General features: G+C 34.1%; 1 protein-coding gene across 1 annotated transcript in view; it reads left to right on the forward strand.

Moving 5' to 3' along the window:
• The first annotated feature begins 21,254 nt into the window (after positions 1-21,254).
• LOC127702427 (genetic suppressor element 1-like) overlaps positions 21,255-25,897 on the forward strand; it is a 75,433-nt gene continuing 70,790 nt past the window's right edge. Inside the window, exon 1 of the mRNA XM_052206625.1 lies at positions 21,255-23,684. Within this exon, the coding sequence (XP_052062585.1) occupies positions 21,537-23,684 (2,148 nt within the window). The 5' untranslated portion in view covers positions 21,255-21,536. The remainder of the gene's footprint in view (positions 23,685-25,897) is intronic.

Genomic DNA, 25,897 nt, shown 5'->3' on the forward strand with positions numbered 1-25,897 from the left:
GAAACATTTAAATGATGACTAACTGTCATTTTTTTTGTATTGAAGGATTTTCTTGACAAGTAATGTTTTTGATAATCAAATTTCTAATATATATATACAACAATATCCTAATTAGGATTTTACCTAGATGGTAACAGTTACTTCCGGTGATGAAATTTGCATATTTTTTGCGTCACGATATGTATATGTTCATGTGTTTTCCAATCATTTTATACTTCTAATTTTTTTCAGCCTGAGATCGCAAAAGATTTACCAAACTCGAGAGAATATTAGAGGAGCTAGGTTAGCTGTTGGAGTATTGTACTTAGGCTTGGCATTTAAATTTATTTAAAATGCACACACATTCTGTATGTGCCTATTCCAAGTCAGGAGCCTGTAATTCAGCGGTTGTCGTTTGTAACTGTATATCATATTTATTTTTCGTTCATTATTTGTACATAAATCAGGCCGCTAGTTTTCTCGTTTGGATTGTTTTACATATGTCATTTCGGGACCTTTAATAGCTGACTATATGCGGTATGGGTTTTGCTCATTGTTGAAGGTCCTACTTTGACCTATCTAATTTCTATGTAATTTGGTATCTTGTGGAGAGTTGTCTCATTGGCAATCATACCACATCTTCTTATTTTTATGTTAAGTAATATCGAAATTGCAGAACAATGGGCAATCATCACTTATATTGGAGGTAATATCCAAATTAGAAGATGTGATATGATTGCCAATGAGACAACTCTCCTACAAAGATAAAATGATGTAGAAGTTAGCAACTGTAGGTCACCGTACGGCCTTCAACAATGAGCAAAACTTATACCGTATAGCGGGCTATAAAATGGCCCAAAATGATAAGTGTTAACAATTCAAACTAGAAAACTAGTGGCCTGATTTGTGTAAAAAACAATAACCGAAAACTTGATAAATATGATATACAGCAAAAAACAACAACCACTGATTTACATGCTCTTCATTTGGGAAAAGCACATACAGAATGTGGCGTGGTTAAACATGTTTGCGGGCGCGCCAACCCTCCCCTAACCTAGGACAGAGGTGTAACAACACAACATATATAAGAACAAACTATAAAAATCGGTTGAAAAGAGAAAATGGCTTGACTCATCAGATGAATACAAAGCACAAACACAACTAACAAAAACACAAAAGATACAAAGTACAGATCTGAGAGTACTCGCAGTTACTGAAAGCTAGTTCAAAGTCAATAACAACTAATAAAAAAACATATATCTAAGATTAAAATATGTGTCATTCTAAGAGGAAAGGACAGTTAGAGTAGAAATGTCACAGGGTAGCTATTTAGACTGTATTCACGACTTAGATAGTACTTGTTTAGTCATCTGTACTATTATTTGTCTATTTGTCTTTTTATTTTTGGCCATGGCGTTGTCAGTTTGTTTTCGATCTATCAGTTTGACTGTCCCTCTGGTATCTTTCGTCCCTCTTTTAGATAAAAGAACCAAAAAAAATATTCATTATCAGATTTTTTGTTCTTACGATATCAAAACAGCATAAGATATATAGCTGCTGTGCACTGGTCATGAGGAGAACTACTACAAAACGATAAACTATATTTCTGGTAGAACTATTATTCCCTGTTAATAAATTCTATATCTATTTTTTTTTAATATATATATAAAATCGACCTCATTACACGAAATGCTTCATACTGTAATAGTATCCTATATTGCTCATATTTTACTTTATTTCTTTGTGTATTTTCACTAAAAACTTGCATATTTTTATAATTATTATTGTGTTATGATGTTTATGTATCTTGCCTGACAAGGGCCCATGATTGGTAAATAAAATAATGTCTAATGTCTATATCATAACGGTTTGAAAATGAATTCATGATCGAAATTTTAGTATCACATGCAGAGCGTGGTACTCAACCTATACGGGATATCGTCCCCTTTTTGATCGAACGTGACTGCGTGGTTATGAAATACATCAGTTACTTTGTCATATGATCTGTAAGAACCTGGTTCGTTTCGCCCCGAATACCGTTCGCTCACAGAATCGTTTTACCCCGGTTCAATTAGTTAGAACGTGAATGAGGGTCTCATTTTTTAAGCCATTTTTCTCTACTATTTATAAATTTTGCCCGTTGTTCTCTATTATTTTTATTTTAGCACCCAATTATTCTCTATTCTTTATTATTTTTCTCTTTTTTTATTATTTTTCACTATTTTTTATTTTTGTAGCCATTTATTCTGCACTTTTTGTCCCATTATTCTCTATTCTGTTAATCACATCCAAACCCTCATGAATAAAAGTGTACTTGCAGGATGTTTACTAAGACAGCGTCACATGATGATAGATCCATTTATGGCGCGGAATCGGGTATTTGAAACAATTTGGCTTCACAGATTAGCCCACATCAATCACATATATACAGAAATGGTAAATATACTTTTTCAATGTTTTGGTCTTTTGGAAAATGTTGTTTGTGCTGTGTTTGATCGTGTTTAAACCCCTCTACCAAGAAATTTGTTTTGCATGCACCACGTATAAAAATTGCGGTTTTTATCCAACGCAATCATAGGTTTGAACGTTGTTTTCTATTTAGTTTTGTTTATATTTTTTCGTTTTGGCTTGTATTATATTTGCCTTCGGGTTTATATGATCCGTTCATTCTATTTCGACTCTTCAAAATTCAAGAGTCTATCCTAAATTGAGGTAAATTATATGGCCTTCCAAATACCGTTTCGATTCCTAACATTACTGAAGAGACATTAAATGTCGAAATCCGGATATTGTGTACAAATTGTTGCATCTTATGTTTGCGGTATACCATCTTTTCCGCAAGTATATTGTTTTCTGTTTGGTATTAAATTAATAATTAAGATCCATTTTGTTACATCTGGTGATCCGTTTATTTTGCAATCGCCATGGCAGTCGGCAGTGTTTAAGAACATCCGTTGTTTGACCTGCTAGTCAAATGCGTTTTGTTAAAATATACCTTTTCACTGTTTTGGTCTTTTGGAAAATGTTGTTTGTGCTGTATTTAGACCCCTCTACCAAGAAATTTGTTTTGCATGCACACGTATAAAAATTGCGGTTTTTATCCAACGCAATCATAAGTTTGAACGTTGTTTTCAATTTTAATATTGTTTATATATATATGTGTGTGTGTGGGCGTATGTGTGTGCGTGCGTGCGTGCGTGCGTGCGTGCGTGCGTGCGTGCGTGCGTGCGTGCGTGCGTGTGTGTGTGTGTTTTACCTGTAGATACAACTGAATTCCACTCGTTTTGGAGTTATATAAAATGGCCAACTTCTTTTTCCATATTGTCATTTAGTGGTCTCGACTTATACAATGCACAAAGCAACGACCTTGATTAACTTTCATAAACCATTAATTATCAAGATTTAATAGATCATTAATTTATTGACAAATAAAATCACTTAGAGATCATTTCTTAAATGAGGATTTGTAAAAAACTGCAAAATACGCAGTGTGGATTAAGGCGGAGGCGCAACCAAATCCTTGATCCGCGCCTAACAACGATCAATACAGGAATCATATTTCATTGTCATGAACACGTTTGTGCATTCAAAAAAGGACATGATTGGTCGGCCGCCGTTGAACGCTTAAACATGTCCTTCAGTCACTTACAGCCCAATCGTTGGGGAATGAGTGAAACGTTTTGCATACAACACCATGTATACATGTTTGATCATAATGATTAAAGTGACGAAAACTGGACAAATTTGGGGTGATGGCGAATGAACACGTCTCTGGGTGTTACAACTATACATCAGGATCTACAGCTATTTCCAGTTTCCTTTTTTCAGAGTGTGTCAGATAGTCCTAGTATTTAAACATATCCCCGAAATTGACCAAATTAACAAAAAACAGGATAGCAAGGTCTACTCGTCGTCCTTGGAAATTGCAATATAAAAAATGCTGTTTCATGGTGCGTTGTGGAGTATTAGAGTTCATAAAACGAAAGGAAAATTTATTGATTAAAGCTATTATCTGTCGAAAGATTAAACCATAAGTTGAAAAGTTAATACTTTTAAAGGTCGTCTCGATATTTGCACGTATATTGATGTTTTCTGATTGAATTTGCATTTTATGTTTTTTGCCAGAATTGCGTCACATTTGAAGGATTGGGGTATGATAAACTCTATTTTTTGGCACCTGATATTGCAAAAAAATAGCAACCTTCTCCAATCCATTCAGAATCATGTTAGTACTATGAGTTCTATTGATAAATCATACGATAAAATCATGTAAACTTGTGTTCAGAAATGTTAGCTGTAAAGTTAATATGAAGTCAGAAACATGTTGAAATTGACGTATTTGACATAAAATGACCATTTTACTCATAGATTTTGATACAATAAGTAATAAGCCAATACCATACCCAAAAAAACACATTTAAACCACTTCTTTGTACAAGACAAATATCACATGGCTCATAATTATGATAAGATCTCGAAATGAAATTGTTGTAGCAATTTTGCAGTTTTGAGTTGCGTGACTTTCAAGTCGTAAGGCAAGTATGTAATACAAAATTTAAAACAAGAGTGCACATGCTAAAATGTCTTGCCTGCTTTACTTATCAGGTTTGAATTATGTTGAAAGTCTGTAAAATGTAACATTTTTGACATACACTTAACATTAATTTATCGATAAATTATTCCATGATAATGAATTCAAGGTTAGACGAACAATTTCAAACAAACATGTTACATTGTATCATAGGTCAATATTATTTGTTCAGTGTATGTTCACTGGTGTTAATATGTCCTTTGATTGAGTTAAGCCATATATGAGGTTCAGGTAATGTAAAACCTGACAAACAGACATGCATACCTTACAATCAGTCGGTACTCAAAATAAAATGACCCTATTGCCTATAGTATGCAAGAAAAAGACCAAACAACAAAATTACAATGAACCATGAACCATAAAGATGAGGTCAAGGTCAGAAACCTTCCAGTCGGACATGTACGCCATATAAGCATTCCATGTACCAACTATAGTTGACATATTGCGTATAGTATCTTAGATAAGGACTGGACCACGAAAACCTAACCTTAATCACCGATCCATGAAATGAGGTCGAGGTCAGATGAACCCTATTTGACAGACATGAAGACATTGCAATGAATCCATATACCAAATTTAGTTACCCTATTAATCATAAAAGTGAGAAATTCACATGACAAAATAATATAGATTCTTTCAGGCAGTCGCTTGAACTTTGAAATGAGGTCAAGGTCAATGGGCATATGATAGACTGAAACTTCGTAACATAAGGTTTCTGCATAAAAGGTATGTAGCACCCGGGTCTTCTTCCCACTGAAATATAAAGCTTTATACAAATACTTTACAACGCCGCCGAATTGTAATCCCTGTGTCTCGCATTCTGGGGACTTTCGTCGCAGGCGAAACAAAAGAACTAGTACTGATATCTTAGTTACAGACGTATTTTTAATGAGCACCGGAAATGTATTTAAAAATGTTTATAGTATTTTTTTTTTCATTTTCAAATTCAAGGGGCCAAAAATGTGAACTTCTCCTTTGTTTTATGACTAAATTTAAACGAAAAATTGTCACTGGCATATATCCCTTCGATTTGACTGTTTGTTAGTTGTTTATTTTCTTTAATTTCACTAGTTAACCTCGTATACATATTTACGGAATATTGGTTCCCGTTACATATTCAACCAATCATTAGAAAAACAAACTGAACTTACGGTTTTTATACATCCCAACTCGTTCGCTATGCCCGTGTCTGTAGTGACGTTTTGGATTTTAAAGAACGTAATCTATGTATTACTGGTAAATCATTAAGTCATATTGTGTTACCACAAATTAGGTAAAATCTTTACTAAATTCTTCCATAGATGCAAAGATTTGGTTTGCAACCTTGGCTGTACCCGTAGAAAACTGATTTCAAACGGAATAGCACTCCCTAAATTTTACGGTGATGTTGTTTACCGAGCATGAAAATTTAGATACGATCCGGATAACTTGACTTATCAAATCCTTTAAATAAATCTATTCGAAAAGATTACCAAAACAACGCTGTGATTAGATCTTTGAATATTGTTTTTTTGGATGTGTACTGATTGATGTTAAGTCTTAGATACATGACTTTTTTAATTAGTTGTTATTGGCTTTGAACTAGCTGTCAGTACTGCGATTACTCTCAGATCTGTACTTTGTGTCCTTTTTTGTTAGAGATGTACAAATACCCTGCCACGTCCGTTTTTTTCTGCGTTGTATAGATCTGATGAGTTAAGTCCTTTTCAATTGATTAGTATTGTTTGTTCTTCTGTTGTGCTGTAACATCACTGTCCCAGGTTATGGGGAGGGTTGAGCGCCACAAACATGTTTAACCCCGCCACATTCTTTATGTGCCTGTCCCAAGTCAGGAGCCTGTAGTTCAGTGGTTGTCGTTCATGTCTGTCGTATTTGTTTTTCGTAAATTGTTTTGTTATGAATCAGGTCGTTTGTTTTCTCAATTGAATTGTTTCATATTTCCCATGTCGGTGCCTTTTATAGCCGACTATATGATAATGCTATTTGTATGGTCTTGTAGAGAATTAGGCAAACAATGTAAGTATGGATGCGGAAGATACCAAATCAATATGCAAACTCTTTAGTCGATGAAAACCTACTGACTACACCGTGGTAAAAACGAGACAAACACCAGTATACAAAACACAGCATAGAAAAATAGAGACTGAGTAACACGAACCCCACTAAAAACCATTGGGGATCTCAGGTGGTCCGTAAGGGAAAACAGCCTATGAGTCCATAGTGTTTATGTGATTAGATATAATGAAAGCATACTACTTCAAGAATACTACAGTCATATGAACTTATAATCAGGATCGTCCTGCATAGCACTAGGCAAACATTGAAGAGTAATATTTGAGAAGGATATATTTGTTTTCGTCACCAGTTTCCCTATTGCAGAGGCTTGTTTTCAGGGTAAAGATAAAGATAAACAGAGAGGCTGTTAATAGTAGGTATATGTTATGGTACTAAAGTTATGAATGTTTAGACTCATACAAAGATGCACTCGAATAAGTTGACTGTGAAAGTGTAGATTACAATAACTCTTCACTAATTTCGTGCGTTCGAAGCGCTTTTCTGGATTTATCAGGAACGCTCAAATGCAAACATTTGCAGGCAGAGCTAAACATGTGAAGAGCTATATGACTAAAAAGAACTAGGAATCTGATGTTCAGTAGTTGTCGTCTGTTTATGTAGTTCGTACGTGTTTCTCGTTTCTTGTTTTTATATTGATTAGACCGTTGGTTTTCCCGTTTGAATGGTTTTACACTAGTAATTTTTGGGGCCCTTTATAGCTTGCTGTTCGGTGTGAGCCAATGCTCCGTGTTGAAGGCCGTAATTGACCTATAATGGTTTACTTTTATAAATTGTTACTTGGATGGAGAGTTAGCTCATTGGCACTCATACCACATCTTCCTATATCTATAAAATAGCCAAATTCATCCAAGGTCAACTTTGTCAGAGTGGTTGGAACCTTTGTTTCTTAATGATTCCTTGAATTAAAAAAAAGAGAAGTAACAATCTGCTCTATCACACTCTCAGCTATGTGTTTTTTTAATTTATCCACAGGCAGTGGGCGTCCTATCAATAATGATAAAATATGGGCAATGGGAAGAAAATAGTGTCAATGTATATAAAAAAGAAAATAGTGTCAATGTATATAAAAAAGAAAATAGTGTCAATGTATATAAAAAAAGATCTTTTTTATATACATTGACACTGTTTTCTTCCCATTGCCCATATTTTATTGTTACTGCTAGAACGTCTAGTGCCTGTGATTTATCATACTGTCATTATTTGCCTTTATTGTCTTTTAAATTTAGAATTTAAAGTAATCTAAGCTATGGCATCATCAGAAAAGAAAACGTTGAAAAGTGAAGCAAGATGTTTTTTGATAGTATATGAAAAATGTCTGATGCCGAAACGTAGAACTGGAGATTTGTCTTAAAAATCATTGATGTAAAGTTAATTCGTTGCATTTTAAATAAAAAATCTATTTTTAATTGGTCTGCATGAGAGGGTGACATTCAAAAAATTGTCTCATGTTGTGCCATGGGATAGATTAAAATGTTTCCCTCGTATCAACTAATCCTGCATCTGGCATTTGCAGTTTAGTAAACATGTTTATTGTTATAGCAAAACATCGTTAATTAGCATATAAAAATAAGAGGATGTGGTATAATTGCCAATGAGACAACTCTCCACCAGAGACCAAATAACATAGAAGTTAACAACATTACTATAGGTCACCGTACGGCCTTCATCAATGATTAAAACCCATTACGCATAGTCAGTTATAAACAGTCTGTCTAGATAATTGCGTTACTGAATTCCAAGAACTTGTTTAATAAAATATATTAAAATAATGTATAAAAAATAGAATTAAAATATTACAAAAACATACTAAAAGTAAACTGGTAAGGATAGATTATATGATTGAAAGTGGACTTACAGGTAAGTAAGTTAGTAGAGGTAAGTACACTGAAAAATAGTGCTTTTGAAAAATAAACACTTGTATTACATGTTTAGTTCTAAACGTGTTTAGGATTATGTTTAATATCTAAGAACATTTCTAAGTGAGCACATTAGATGTACACATGTCTTGAATATATACACTTTTAAATGTGTTTGAGAAATAACGTGTTGAGGATTTAAACACTATTTCATAAGCTAAACACGATTCTAAACACAATCCTAAACACATTGTCAACCTAAATATGTACAAAAAAACTTGATGAACACAAAACATTTGTTCACAATCAGTGTACATAAGTAAGACATTTAGTCAGCTGATATATACATTTTAACAGAACACGTCAAAAATAAAAATATAGATACAAGGGAACACATATAACTATGCAAATACACACTAAAGACATTTTTTTCAAATAAACAAAGAAACAAACATATAAAAAACTAAGTTTATCAAAAATAAATATCCATTTCAGAGTGACTAAATACATTGCAGTCAAGCAACTAACATTAAGCACTAACGATAAAAGATGGGATGATACCAGCCTTTACAATAACAATCCATCCACCATCCACGAGGCAGTTCGATTTTCAGGGCTCGCAACTTCTTTTTTGATCTGACCTTCTAATTGTTTTTTGGATTCGATCGCCACTGGTGATTCTTTTGTAAACGAAATGTTCGTTTGATGTAGCCTGGTATATTTGAGCCCATGGGATTGATGCCACTGCTGGTTGACGATTCGTCAACGAGGGTATCACCAGCCCAGTTGTTCTGTGCTGACATGAAATATCATTGATACTGTTCTTTTATTTTAGGCCAACGGCCAATTTCCGCTATATTCATTTCACACTATAGAGTCACAGAAGAAAGTTTTATATAAGTTGTAGCAAATAAATCTGCTATCAAATTTCAAGTTCAACAGGCCATTTGATTGAATAAGAAGACTTCTGTTTGATTAGATTGTGTGGACGTGTAGCGTAGAGAGTCGAAAAGTCAACCGTATTGAAAGGACAATCAAAAGCAAATAATGCATTTAAAATATCCAAATAGTGTTTACACTCCAAAAATCGAATCGAGCCCAGGCTTAAAAATAACATGACCAGAACTCACCAGAAGCACTCGAATGAAAACAGTTGGTAGGCCAGTAACCTTCTTGGATATTTTTATTACCCATTTAAATGAAAGAGTGACATTCAGATGTGATCATTCTTGCCAAGTTTCATATACCAAACAATTTCTTATAAAAAGATTAAAATTTAAAAACAAATGCACCAAAAGATGAGTCGACCTCCAAAATGTTTTTTTTATCCAAACCTTTAAACAGACTTATTCAGAAGGGATATAGTTACGATACTGTTGTAAGGTCATTAAAGATGGCATTTTTTTCAATTAATATTGATTCACTCATAGGGTCTTTGCATCGGAAATAAACACATTTATTCTAAAACCAGTTGTTGGCATGATACGGGTTATGTTCTTCTCGTATATTTTGTGATGGTATGATACTAAATCCCTAACGGTAGGGATTGTCCTTGATTTTCATATGATGAAGACATAATCTTTCAATCAGTTTAATTGAGGTCTGGAGCTGGCATGTCAGTAAATGCTCGTAGTCCTTTGTTAATTTATGTTATCATTGTCATTTTAAACTGAGTTTTACTGTGCGTATTGCTATGTGTTTCTTTATTCTACATTGGCTAGAGGTATAGGGGAGGGTTGAGATCTCACAAAACATGTTTAACCCCGCCGCATTTTTGCGCCTGTCCCAAGTCAGGGGCATCTGGCCTTTGTTAGTCTTGTATGTTTTTTTTTTAATTTCGGTTCATTTATATGTTTCGGCGTTTAGTGTGACGTTCATTTTTTTTATAAACTAGTACATATTTTTGTTAAGAGGCTAGCTGAATCGAAGCCCGCCTTCGGGTGCGGGATTTCTCGCTGTGTTGAAGACCCATTGGTGACCTTGGGCTGTTGACTGCTCTTTGGTTGGATTGTTGTCTCTTTGACACATTCCTCGTTTTCATTTTCAATTTTATTTTAATTAATATAGATTAAACTTTAGAGTACCACAAAAAAAGGAAACCATGCAATTAACACCAGGAAGCTCTGATGTAATTATAACAAAAAATGTGTCAACCGTTTGCAAGATGTCATAATAGGTGTAAAAGGATTTTATTGTGATACTTAAGTCAATTAATTAGTTAGTGACAATATCAAATATTCTTGAGGTCGTTAAAAATGCATCGGAATACACTATGGAATCCGCCAACGAAGAGTTCCGAATGATGCTACATCTTATTAACAGTAAATTTAGAATTATAGAACAATGATATTTCGTGTCAACACCAAAGAGTCGACTTCTGGTGACACCTTCGTTGACGAAACTTGCATTTGAACAACGTGAAAATGTGAGTGAACTCTGCAAAAGGGTGGTACATTGGTTAAGGGGAGAAATTCTGTTTCGCAAAAGGTCTCTTATGCACGGGTCTTAAATCCCCAAGACAGAGTTTTCAAGGGAGTTACTGACCTAATTTTTCAAGCATATGTAAGAAGGGTGCCCAGGAATAAATGTTAATTTGTGATATGGCCAATTTCTGATGTATGTCTTTAACTCAAAGAGCTCTACGGTCAAAGTCTCAATTTGTAAAATACTATCAGAATTTGATTATTTACAAGTTTGTTTATAGCATATACTTATAACACTTTACAACAACTTTACATATTTCCATAAAATAAAAATGTTATTCAACGCTTCATGTTACAGTTGAAGGCATTTTGATTCACTGAAAATTGCAAATTTACATGTTTTCGTAAAATAAACATCGAAAGACTTCTCAAACAAAATTATGATCTAATTAGCATCAAAACACAATGTATAACCTAAATTTCAACATTATTTTGATTTTGGTGAAGGATGTCCTTATTTTTTGCGTATAAATTCTGAAAATTTGTAAAAAATCTTCAGGCGTTGATAATTTATTAATCTTTAAATCTAGCATTATACTTATTGGGTTTGTGATGAGAAGATTAAAGCAGAGGTATTTTTTTCCTTAGCAATATATAACCGGTCAATATATATGTGTGTTTCGGCAATATAAATTTATCAGCAGGTTGTAAGTATTCCTATGGGAACCAATTGCTTTCATTTGATGTTCCTGTATTGTTATGAATCTCAGCGCACGACCAAACTCACAAAAGATCCGTTTAATTTCTATTTGATTGATAAATTTGATAGCATTTACCGTTAACTTGGTGACATGTTTGTTTTAAATAATCAATAATTCTCTAACTATACTGCGGAAATTTAAAACGGCATTATTTGTCCCTTTCTAAGTCGGATCTTTCAATTTCACGCAAGAAATCCTATGCAAAAATTTACGACATAAGAGACATTCCCTATTGCTAAATTTCCTTATTTCCTTATTTTGGGCCTCTTCTTCTGGTGTGTATGTTTCCTAACACACCCGGTATCAAGTCAGGGAAGAACTAAAAACTTTAACTAAATTCTTTCATAGATACAAAGATTGTTTTTGGAAGGTTGGATGCACCTGTAGAATTCTTATTACAAACGGGATATCAAATCATTATTTTTACGATGATGTTGTTTATAGATACCTTAAATTTTAGATATGACCAATGTAAACTCATTGATCCTTTAAATAAGCATTTTTTAAAAGGTTACCAATTTCACACTGTAAGAATTTGAATATTGTTTGTATCAGTATGAACATTTATTTTGTTGTTGATGCATTACTATAGAGTGTTGAAATCGTATCGTTCTACAAACTGTTGATACTATGTATTTAAATTTAGGCATTGTAGTGCACAAAATCGTGTTTTCACAAACTGTTTAGGACGTCTTTACGCTAAATCCGTTGGATTGATACTGATTGATACTTTCGTCTTGGAAATCTTGTCAAAACTCTAGACGTAGATTTCCTCGTTTGATTTGTTTCATAGTTTGTCATGCTGGGACCCTTTGTAGCGTACTATACGAATTGGGTTCATTGTTAAATGCTGAACGCTTTGTTCCCTGTAGCTGTTTATAACCTCGTCCAATGGTCTCTGGTGGATATGTTTCATATTGGCAATCATACCACATCGAGCTTATTTTTATAACAATGCTAGGTAGAGACTACTATCTTCCACATAACCGGTAGGAAAACCAGAACAATAAAACAAGGAACACCACAAAATATGTTCATTCAAGAAGTACTGGATATAAATGAAGAAAAGGCCAAGAACAAATGCTACTGAAACCAAGGAGACAAGACAATTGACTAGATTTGTATTTTACAACTTACCCAAGCCTATAGTAAAATCCAATATACCAGACATTTCAGGTCACAATAATTATGGTTATAAAAGATTCTGGGTATATACAGACACAGAACAAAACAACTGAACTATTCATCAAAGCATTTGTCACTGGCATTTTTAAGGTCTTTTCCCCTACGTAGAGACAAGGGCCCTTCACCAATAATTTGTGAGTTCACGTGACCGTTCATTTGCACCTAAGATTAAAGGTCATAGAGTACATACAGTTTTTACGCTTAAATTTCAAGTTTGAATTTCAAGAAAACGATAAGAGATAACTGCATACATTCGCGTATAAAATATACCTTTCAACAGTTTATACATTAGACCCGAAACTATCCGACCATCCGTTCAAAAGTTACGACGAGATGATTCTTAAAGTATAGTTTTGTGTATATCTTTGAAATGGTAACAGATATCAACCTACTATAAACTGTAAAAATGATCAGTATTTCAAGACATTCAATTTGATGTCAATGTCAAGGTCATATAAGAAATATCACCTTGACCTTCAAAGGGGTACTATAACCTTAACCTTGTGACCTTTTGAAAGGTCAAGTTGTTTTGAGTTGAATGGTGGTAGTCTCATGTCTCTACGACTTCCGGTTCTCAAGTTTGGAAATGCATCATATATTTAATTGTTCATCGTGTATTTAGCAGATTTGAGATATCTGTTGTCGTGTAATAGAAAGGAGTTTGAAATTTTGTGAGGGAGGTGCCCCCACAACAGCTAGCCACCTGAAATTTTCAGAAATTGAAGAGTTTAACATAAGTTTGACTAGTTTGAAATTTTCATGTTTTATAGTGACTTTGGCAGTTTCAGAAGTTCTATTTATAAAATTGTTATTGCATATTTTTTTTGGACATTGCCAAATGGGGTCATGTGACATATGAAATTGAACATCCAAATAAGCTCTATTAAAAAAATGAAATTTTTTTAAACCCCATTTTCTCCCTTAAAAAGATTGGTTGGGTCATTAAGTACAAAAATTGAAACTTCTAAGATGGTAAGGTTGTCGCATATCAAATGAAAGTTCATAAAGCGTAAATTCCAAATATCAAATTTATGTTCCTCAATAATGGGTTGAGAGGGGTCAATTAGTGCCAAAGAAATTGTCTAAGATGATAAGGTTGTTGCATATCAAATGAAAGGTCGTTATGTGTATATTTCAAATATCAAATTCATGTCCCAAAAAAATGAGTTGGATGGGGTTATTAAGTGAAAAAATATCAAAAATATCAAACTTACTAGATGGTGGTGTTGTCGCATATCAAATGAATGGTCATCAAGTCTACATTGCAAATATCATACTTCCGATCTCGAAAAGTTAGGTGGATTTAAATGCGAAAAGACAAAAGTTTAAGAAGGTATGCTTGCTGCATATCAAATGAAAGGTCGAAAAGAGTACATTGCAAATATCAGAATTTTAAGGGAAAGATCTTTCAATTGTTTTAAAAACAATTGAATTACTAGTTGTTAATTAATTTTATATATATTATGGGGCGTAAGACAGATAAATAAAAAAATTCCATTCACCTGTTATTTACCTGTACACAATCAGCGCAAATGAAAGACAAAATCGGCGCAAGAGAAAGAAAAAATCGGCGCAAGTGTTATGCAGATCGGCGCAAATGCAAAACGCCGATATTATGACAGAGCAATTGAAACAAAAACAAACAGCTGACGCATTTATTGTAATAGTTAGTCTAGAGCGTATGGTGTTAATTGACATCCTTTTGGTGTTCAGCTCAATAATAGATTTTATATTTTTTTCCTCGTCATTGAAGAATGAAATTAGACAACAGATATTTAAAAAAAAAACATGACAGACAAGCACATAGTCACGTGTGCTGAAAACAAATGGACCCTAAACCCTGCTTGTTCTTTTCTCAGCATTTCATCTAAATCAGCGATTATTCTCCTGGCTATTGCGTGTAGGAATATTTTTGCAGGCACGGATAGTAGAGATATGCCTCTCCAGTTGTTACAGTTCTTCAGATCGCCTTTCTTTGCAAGTTTATCAGGTAGTCCTTATTCCCAGTATTGCGGAATAACGTCTTCCTCTCATATTCTTCTGAATACTGAGTGTAGTATTGATGCTGTTGTTTCTACGTCAGACTTTAGGAGTTTTGCACTGATGTTGTCTACTCCGGCTGATTTCCCATTTCTAGCTTGCTTAATTCTTTCTTTATTTCATCTATTTCTATTTTGCCTTGTGATATGACTATCTCTTTTATCTCTTCAGTGTTGTCAAATTGTGCTGGTTTGTCTGGTGGTTCTCTAATTTATAATACTTCCCGAAAGTGCTCTGCCCATCTTTCAAGTTTCTGATGTATCAGATTTTAATACTTCTCCATTCTTACTTAAAACTGGTGTTTCACTGTTAGGTCTTTTCACACATAGCTGTTTAGTGATATTATAAACAGTACTAAGTTCGCCTAGCTTGCATGCCTCTACTGCTTCTTTGGCAAGTCTTTCAATATATTGCAGCGTGTCCTCTCTCGCCTGGTTCTCTACTTCTCTATTTAACTCAGTGTATTCCTTCTGTAATTTTTCTTTCAATCTATCTGATTTTGTCTGGTTGCACTTGCTTTTTGTGAATCGTCTCTTTTCTATCACACTCCAGGTTGTATCTGAAATCCATTTCTTTCCCATACTGTCCCTTATTCCTAGTACGTCAACTGCTGTTCCATTGTATACTGACATTTGGCCTGTTAGCTAGTTACTCACATAAAGCTAAGGAGCAAGACAATACTATTTTATTTCCAGGAAAATATATATGGTCAGAAACCTCTACACAAAAACTTCAAGATACTTTATGCCAGCCAATTATTAGAAACAGTATCAAAAAATTTTTAGACACAAAATTTAATCTTTCAGAGGACTATATTGAAAAGGCAGCTAATGAATGTTTTGATATAATAGATAATGCTGCCAGTAAATGTTTAATATTCCGTAAAACCAAGAAAAAAGTTGCACGTAAATACAAAAACAAAAAATGGTTTGACAAAGACCTGGTACAAAAACGTAAAAGCCTTATTTCTAAAGGTGAGCTGTTATCAAAATTCCCCTGGGACCCAATTATAAAAGGGTCTTACTATAAATGTTATAAGGAGTATAATAAGCTACGTAAATATAAACAAAGGAAATTTAAACAAAACATTCTTGACAGTCTGGATAATCTAAGGGATAATAATCCAAAGAGTTATTGGAATCTCATCAAAGAATTAAAAGAAGACAATTCGGATGGTCCAGAACATTCTATTCAAACTAACATCTGGTTTTCATATTTTCAATCTTTAAATCTCAACTCTGACAAATTTAAAGACAGATTAGAGGAAATTAACAAGAAAGTAAAAAATTTAGAAAATAATCCAACTTTTTGTGAACTGGATTACAAAATAACCCTAAAAGAAATTTTGGATGCTATAAATAAACTAAAGAATAATAAAGCTGCAGGACTAGATGGTATCCCAAACGAGATATTGAAATCAGGGGGTAGTATATTTGCACCTGTTTTGCAGAAACTTTTTAACTTGATATTCTGCTCTGGAACATACCCTCGCAAATGGTCATTGTCTTATATATGTCCAATTTTTAAAGCAGGGAGTCCTAGTAAACCTGAAAATTACAGAGGCATAGCAATTAATTCATGCATTGGAAAATTATTTAACTGTATTCTTAATAAAAGACTTGACATTCATCTTGATAAAAATAATATAATTCATCCATGTCAGGTTGGTTTCTCAAAAAAGAGCAGAACATCTGACCATATGTTTGTTTTAAAAACCATATTAGATAAATATACTAACAGAAAAGGGGGAAAAGTTTATGCTTGCTTTGTGGACTTTAAAAAGGCTTTTGATAGGGTCATACACTGTGGTATTAGATACAAATTATTGGAAAATAACATATCTGGAAAATTTTATACTATTTTAAAAGACATGTACAGAAAAAATGAAATGTCGGTGAAAATGGGTAATGTACTAACGCCATCTTTCAGCTCGCTAGTTGGGGTTAGGCAAGGGGATGTTCTAAGCCCAAATTTATTTAAGCTTTTCATTAACGATCTGCCTCCAAGATTTGAGTCGAGTCCAGATGCTGTTTATATATCAATGGGCGTAGAATTGATTGTCTTATGTACGCCGATGACATTATTATATTATCAAACACTAAACAGGGTCTTCAAAACCGACTTGATAACCTGCACACTTATTGTATTGATTGGTGTCTAGATGTAAACTTGTCCAAAACAAAAGTTTTAATTTTTAACAAGCCTGGAAAATTTTTGAAGGAATCACTTTGTTTAGATAATGAGGCTATAGAATGTGTTAACAGATATAAATAGTTAGGGATAGTCTTTACTTCTAGTGGTCTTTTTCAGCAGGGGAAAGAAGAGCTATTCAAAAAGTCCTTAAAGGCAAAATTTAAACTACAAAAATCCATGTCAGCTTGTAATCCAAGTATTGATACTGCAATCCATTTATATGATCACACAATAAAACCAATTGTATTATATTGTAGTGAAATCTGGGGTACCTTTAAGATTAACTCTGCTGCTTGCAAGAAAAAAGGTGATTATCTATTTGAATTAATTTACATAAATGATTATTTGGAAAAATCACATTTCAGGTATCTAAAATATATTCTTGGTGTAAATAAAAAAGCCTCAAATTTGGCAGTGTTATCAGAGGTTGCAAGATTTCCTCTTTATTTTTCTGTCATTATATCTATGGTAAAATATGTACACAGGCTTAACAAATTGGACGATGGGTTACTTTATGATGCTTATGTTTGTAATAAAATTTTAGATGCAGGAAACATTAATTGTTGGTATTCATCTATGACATATGTCCTTCAATCATTTGATATACAAAATTTGAATACAAAGCTCAATAAATTAATTAAATTTGTAAAATGTAAACTTTGTAACAGTTTTAAAACATTTTGGGGGGTCAAAAGATCTGATACCTTATCACAAGGTAATAGTCAATTAGAAAATTATTTCAACCTCAAGACTGACTTCGTAAAGGAGGCTTATTTATCAATTAAAGATTTTAATGTAAGAAGAGCTATATGTAAATTGAGAATAAGTGCACATGATCTTAAAATTGAGAAAGATAGATATAGTTAAAAATACATAGAGAGAAGTCAGCGTTTATGTCATCACTGCCTATCACATGGATCAAATTCTATTGAAGATGAGACCCATTTCACAGTAAGTTGTCCTTTATATAACGAACAGAGAAAATTATTATGGGATAAAGTAAACAGTTTTTGTAATAATTTTAAAGAATTACCCAAGGATAAAAAATATTTCTGGCTGTTCACAAATGAGCATTTACCAACTCTTATGTGCCTAGGCAATTATATAATTAAGTGTTTAGAAATAAGATCCAGGTGGATACAAAATATATAAAATAATATTTAATTATTATGCAATTATTGTTATAGTTATGTGAGACACATGATGTGTTAGGCTCTGATCCTGTCCAATATATGATAGTATTATATTATATTATATCTTGTTTTTCTTTTTTCCAATCATATTGTGCTTAATATTGTTGTAAATGATGCCCTTTATGGGTTCTTGATTAGATTAATAAAATTCTTATCCTATCTTATCTTATACTGTTTTAACTTTTTATTGAGATCTGGACCGATGTTGTCGTTGTTTTCATTGATAGTTTGTAATGTTTGGTATTTATTACGTATGTTGATGTTACGTTAACGGTGTACCATAATAGTTTTTACAGAGTAATGTTACACCATATCCGAGGGACTAAAAAGAAAAGTACTTCCTGTATTTTTTGCTTTATTTTCAGGTTAATATTCTCGTTTATAGCACTTAATTCTATTCTTTGATTTTGTGGCCCATTTTTCTCTATTCTTTTTTCACATGAAAAATCGTTATCAGCACATGCATACCTAGTGAAGCTGAAAAGAGCAAGAACATAATTATGCTAGTAATCAAGTTATACAAAAAAAACTCTGAATCACTATGTTACACAGTGAATTATCCGATCGCGGATGCATGTGTACTGGAAGGAGAGCTCGTTGGGTAGTCCAACTGTTGGAGGTCAGCTGTGAAACCATCAACTGTCTTTTAGCATGGCATTGCGATGTTCTCTTCCATATGGTTCCACTGCACTATTGTTTTCGGAAAAGAGTTCTTTCGGATGTCTGTCTTGCAATCTTTCAATCTAAATGATCTACTATTTCTGGTTTCTTGTCTTTCTACAATGTTCGAGTATTGGAAATCACTATAAAGTCTTTTGCCTTGACTTGGCGCTTTTTCTAATTTCTTTGAGGTAGTTTGTCAGTTCATATGGCCGGCACCAATTCCTCAACCACTTTGTAGAACATAATCAGCCTCTGATGTGTTCTCTGTTACTGGAGAGGTGCATGGTAGTTCCAACTTGGAATGCATATTTGTTACCCACCCTATTTATCTGGATTTGTAATCGTGCAGGATGAAACGTGCTCCTCTTTTCTGTATGCTTTCTATCTTCTATATTCCCCTGATGGTAAATGCATGGGTCCCAAACGACAGTACCATATTCCAATACCGATCTTACCATGGCTAGGTAGGATAATTTTTGGACTCCTGGGAACATTCTTCTCCGTAAAAACCTAGTGTACCGTTGCATTCCTTGCTTGCCAGTAATGTTTCCTGTATAGCTGATCCACTTGATCGGTCAATTGATATATTTAGAACTAGGTGTGGGTTTGTTTGAACTTACTCTAATATGTGGTTGTGTTGTTGATAGAATTGTGTTGATTTTTGTTTAAAGCTCATTATGCAAGTTAATTTCATTCCCCAATTGATGCCCGTACTTCCAGAGCTTTCATTTGAGAATTTGATGGATTCGTGGGGTTGATTTCTCGATAAAGAAGACAGTCGTCTGTAAATGAGGGTCGTAATTGGGGTACCTTCTTGACGAATAACGGTAAAAAAATCTTGCCAAAAGACGTTAACGGTAATTTTTGGTGCATGACGATAAAATGTACACTTTCTTTAAGACGATAAAAAAACGACTGATTTTGACGAATCACGTTAAATTTTCTCCAAAAATAACGGTAACGATAATTATTTGAGACCTCTGACGAATCACGATAACGATATTTTGACGAATCACGGTAAAATTTTAACCAATTTGACGCTAACGGTAGCCGAAAAATGACCGTTTGACCGTTGACGGTAAAGGGCATTCCCACCCCCCGTAAATAGCAGGACTTGGGATTTTACACATTCCGTGTGGTCGTCATGTGGAAGGGAGAAGAGACGCGGGTCTAGTTTTGTGCCTTATGGTACACTAGAGTCTATATACGTGGTTATGTCCTGAATGCTCACCTTCAACAACAACCGGCATAATCTGTTTTTGCAGGAATGACGCTAACCATTCATTCAAATTTCCATCTATTCCATAGCTTTTAGTTTAGCTTTGCCAGGAGTTTGTCGTGAAGCACAGTATCGAATGCCTTTGAAAAATTCTAACATGGCCATGTCAAGTTGAATGCTATTGTCAAAGTTCTTTATTAGATCTTCTGTTGTGTCGGAGTAGCCTGCCTATCTGAATTCATAATTTGAATTTGTCAGTATTTGTCAGTCTTTTCCATGTTTTTTAGAATGTCACGGTTTGTAGATTACGGTGTTCCAATATTTTCGGGATACACAGGTCAGTGAGACTGGCAAGTAATTTTCTTCGCTGTGGACATCTCCCTTCTTAAAAACTGGAGCTATGTTTGAACCTAACCAATCTTCGGGTAGGCCATGATGGCCACTCTCTGTTGATTTTATTTTTGAAAGCCGTTGGTAGTGATTCTAGGTGCAACGTTCCTCTACAGTTTTTAGGACGGTGTTTGGAATTCCATAGAGTCCCGTTGGTGTAGATGGATAAACATTTTTTATAATGTGTGAACGCCGTCCGTTGTTATGTCCAATTTTGACATATTTGAAGTTGTTCTTTTTTCATTGCTGGTCATGCTTTGTGAATTTGAACTTGCCGGGGAAAAAACACAGAGAAATCCAAACAAAATTAAATTTCCCGTTTCTCCGTGCACCCGTGTCAACCATGTCAACCACTTTAATCACGAAACTGTAAAGATGTACTTATTCTTATCAACATCATCAATGCCCATCAAGTTAAAAAAAAATAAAGTATCATTCAGTTTAGGCAGTTTGTTAAATTATGCGGGGTATCGTTACACTACAGAGAAGTAAACTACTACTGTGTTCATCTTGCACTGTGTGCTATCTTTTAACGGTAAACCCTATGAAATAGTTGGCTTAGTCAAAGGTAAAAAGTGTTATAACTTTAAAAACCTAAATCCTTTCCACTGCGGCTGTAAGTTATAGACCGTGATGGTTAGGTTTTCAGTTACACCCATTACGACGGAATTCTGGGTAAGACAGATGTTTTGACAATGGCGGCTAAAATGTTTGCAGTTCCCTCCAGCAGATTGCCTTTGTTCACAAAAACAATTCAAACAAGAATGCACAATAATTTTAAGCTTTATGAATAACAATTACATAATTAAAACACAAACAGAATACAAGTTTAAAGCTATTGTCCCGTTATAGTATCTGTAAAAACACGAACATGTATCGCTACAGAAAGTGACAACTTTTACAAAAGTTATGAACAATACATTGGTACATAGTTTTTCGACTGTCAGCTGACCACATCTTAATAAAAATGACCAGAAACATATGCTTTGTATGTGGGAGTAGAGGTGCAGAGAATAAACTTCGTATAAAACCTTGCGACAATGAACCATATTTTCCATTCCTCGAACACCATGATCCTCCTAAAGGTTCAAGCCATCCAAGCAAAGATGGGATTGTTGACAGTTGCAGGGTTTGTACTGCTTTCTTATGTCAACAATGGGAAGCATATGAACGTTCACATACACCTGCAATTAAAAGATTATATTGGTTGAAAAGAGCAGACAATGGCCATTTTACTGGTGCAGAAATGAGGTTGCAGGGTGAATATATAGCTCAGATAATGGGTTTACAGTACCAGCCAGGTGCCTTTGATGGAAGAACGTCTCCTATAGATATTGGAAGAGAAAGTGGAATGAGGGAGGTGTCATCTACAGTAAGACATGATAGAAGATCTGCAGAAGTTCCAAAAGAAAAGAGACACAGTACCTCAACTCCACAACAAAAACCTACCCCCAGTATACAACCTACTATGAATGTGCCTTTGTATAATTCCACAAACAGAAATCAAATGTCCTCCCAAGGTCAGATTGTTCCAAGTGATGGAGCTCTGGATTTATCTGTAACTAAGAAAAATGAGAACTTAAAAGACTTCAATAAAAACCCTTCTTATCTTTGTTACTTATGTGCACATCAGACAAATTCATTTGAATGTAAAGTAGTGAATTCTGTTAGACGGTCTAACAGTGAACCATATTTCCCTGTTATACAAAGCCTACCTTGTATCCCAGGATCAGTGCCTTTGAATGAATTAGGACAAGCAAGAGTTTGTGTGCCTTGTAAAAATTCATTGTTTCAACAGTGGCAAGCATATGAAATGTCAGGAATACCTGCGCAGCACAGAAACTATAAAGTAAATGAAAATCAAGAACTTAAAATGTTGAGAGCAAGTGCAGCGACACTACCTGGAATGCAACTGCAACAAGAAGATCTTTCTCCAGAGAAGCTTGAACATGTTTGTTACATTTGTGGAAATATTTATGCAGCAGACTTGATCAGATCCCTTTTCACTGCTCCCTCAAATGAACCATCAATGGGAACTTTATTTTTCCCATTTGTCAGAGAATTGAGTAGGCCTGCAGGTGCTGAGCCCCTGCGATCAGATGGTTCTGTTTTAGCTTGTAGAAATTGTTATGAAGCTTTGTACAAGCAGTGGCAACTTCAAGAAATGGAAAGAATACCACTTGCACAGAGACAATATACATTATCCTTTCTTGGAACAAAAACTGATTTGCTTGACAGTTCTTTCAGAGTGAAGCAAATGAAGGAAGAACCCGTGCAGAAAATTACTACTGGAAGAGAGACAAAATCACCAAAACCAGATTTGAATAAACCATTAAATATTCAGATCTCTGAAAACAATTCTGAAGACACAAACACCTTGTTGGCATCTCAAGGATTGTTAGCAATTGTTTCATCTGGTTCTTCTGCACAAGATGAACTCCTTATACCAAAATCTATGTCTCCATTAAGGGCAAACAAAAGTCCAGCAATAGAATCAATTGCGAAAACAGTACCTCATCCGCTGCAGCAGGCAACAGCGATCCCCAAAAAAATATGTTTTTTGTGTGGAGAAAAATGTCGCTTATCCAAAGCCCATGTATTGTGCTCATATCCTACAAGACATGAAGCTAAAACATTGAACAATCAAACTGTTCCATTTTTTCCCTTTTTAGCTAATAGGGAACCAGCACCAAAAGGTGAACCAATGACGGAAGATGGAACTGTTATTTCCTGTGATGTTTGCTTTCATATCTTAATTCAACAATGGAATGACTATGAGGAAAACAAAACAGGAGATTCAAACAGATGGCTTAGGAAATACACATTGCCAGATTTTGTTTGTTGTTTATGTTCAAAGTGGATGAAACATAAGAACATACAACTACTCAGTTGTAAAATATATCCTTTTCTCAAAGATATCAAGCCATCCAATACAGCTCCAACAATTGAGGATGGTTATACTGTAGGGGTGTGTAAAGTTTGTGCTCACAGTTTGAATCACCAGAATTCTGAATACGAAAGAATGGGCGTGCCTTATGAGCTAAGGAAATTTAACTGGACAACATCACAGGCAGATACCTTAGAAATCAGAGAGGATGATTACAGTGGGGATGAGGTATTTTAAAGATATGTCTCTCATTCTGTATGTTCATACATTCATGAACATACATAATCATGCGAATAAAAGGAGATGTGGGTCACAGGTCAATGAGATAGCAACACAAATAATACTGTGGATTCATTTATTTTCGTGGATACTAATTTTTATGGATTGAAGAAAAATTATAGTTTCATGGAAATTTGATTCTACAATTTTGCCAAAATCTGCATACAAAACATATAGGAAATTTGTACTTTGTTGAATATTTAAATTTGTGGTTAACCATAATTCCACAAAATTAAAGAAAATTTGTAGCCCACGAATAGTTATGAATCTACAGTAACCAAAAGACATCTAGAAGACAACATTCATATACAGTCTTCAACAATAGACTTTTCCATACAAACTGTCAAGTTCTTAATTTTTCCTAATCTAAAAAAGTAATGAGTAACTTAAACAGAAACTATGAAAATTAACCATCAACTCCAAATTCTCAAAATAGATTTAAATCAAAAAGTTTAGATATACAATGTAATATAAATGATGCATGCACCAAGACAGCTGTACATGTATGTCAAGTGAATAAACAAATGCTGCACATGTGTATGTGTGCTATACATAAAAAGGTATCACATCATACATGTATTCTAATACCCGATCTGATCCTTTTTTAATATCATTTACAAAAATAATATTTCTATGTTCCCCAATCCTCAATAGGTGTTGCATCAACGTTTTCAGTTCAGAAACCCTAGGGGTCAAAATCAAAACCCACAAACTTCCATTCAAATGTGTATACACTGGATCAAATTCAAAGTCAAAATGTTAATAATATGCATTACTTTTTGAAAACCTTTACTACAGGGGTTAATTATGGTAGAAATTCTCTACATAGAATTCGCAAATGTTTAAATCTAAACATTGTAAAACTCTGAAAATTCTGATTAGTTTAAATGGGTGAATTTTGTACAATTTAGATATTTAAGTTTTTGTCCCTTTTTTGTATTTTTTGTAATCTGAAATGCCAAAGCATAGTAAATGCCTTGCAGTATTTAATAGTCATACAAAGTTTTGAGCATCATGTACAATATGACAAAGTTGTTTTACAATTTTCAATATATGATAGCTTTAATTTTGGAGCACTCTGAATTCAGCTTGGTTCATAGGTTGAAAAGGGGCACTTAACCCTTGACAAACACTTGAAAGTTCAAAAGGTTAACTAGTTTGATGTCCTAAATGGAGTAAAGTGTTAAAAGGTTTTCTGTATGACTATCTGTGCTAAACCATTGATTACCGTTGAAATTAAAACTATATAAAGGAATAATAAAGTTGATAAAGGTCAAATTAAAAAAGATAACTGCACATGTGTTAAAAGTTCCCTACAAATGTAATTTTAAGCTCTAACCTTTATATTTAAAGAGGACTTCTTCATTGAATAAATTTTAACTCACATTTCTGTTGTAACTGCTTATTTTTATACGACCGCAAAATTCATATATTGGTATGACGTTGGCGTCGTCGTCGTCCGAAGACATTGGTTTTCACACTCTAACTTTAGTTAAAGTGAATGGATCTCTTTAAAATTTTACCATAAGGTTCAATACCACAAAAGGAAGGTTGGGATTGATTTTGGGGGTTATGGTACCAACTGTTAAGGAATTAGGGGCCAAAAATAAGCATTTTTGTAACTTCCAGACATAACTTGTGTGTTAGTGTATGGATCTCTCTGACATTGTACCACAATGTTCCATTTCACAAAGGGAATGCTGGGATTGATTTTGGGGGTAATTGCCTCAAAATTTTAGGAATTAGGGGCCAAAAAAAGGCAAAAAACAAGCATTTTTCTAGTTTCATGACAATAACTAGTGTGTAAGTGTAAGGATCTTTCTGAAATTGTACTACAAGGTTCCATTTATATCACAAAGGGAAAGCTGGGTTTGAGTTTGGGGGTAATTGCCCAAAACGTTTAGGAATAAGGGGCCAAAAATAAGCATTTTTCTAGTTTCCAGACAATAACTTGTGTTCAAGTGTATGGATCTCTCTGAAATTGTACTGCAAGGTACCACACCACAAAGGGAAGGCTGGAATTGATTTTGGGGGTAATTGCCTCAAAATTTTAGGAATTAGGGGTCAAAAAAGGGGCAAAAAACAATCATTTTTCTAGTTTCAGGACAATAACTTGTGTGTAAGTGTATGGATCTTTATGAAATTGTACTACAAGGTTCCAT

This window comes from Mytilus californianus, unplaced genomic scaffold, assembly GCF_021869535.1.
Source record: "Mytilus californianus isolate M0D057914Y unplaced genomic scaffold, xbMytCali1.0.p SCAF_5, whole genome shotgun sequence".
NCBI lineage: Eukaryota > Metazoa > Mollusca > Bivalvia > Mytilida > Mytilidae > Mytilus > Mytilus californianus.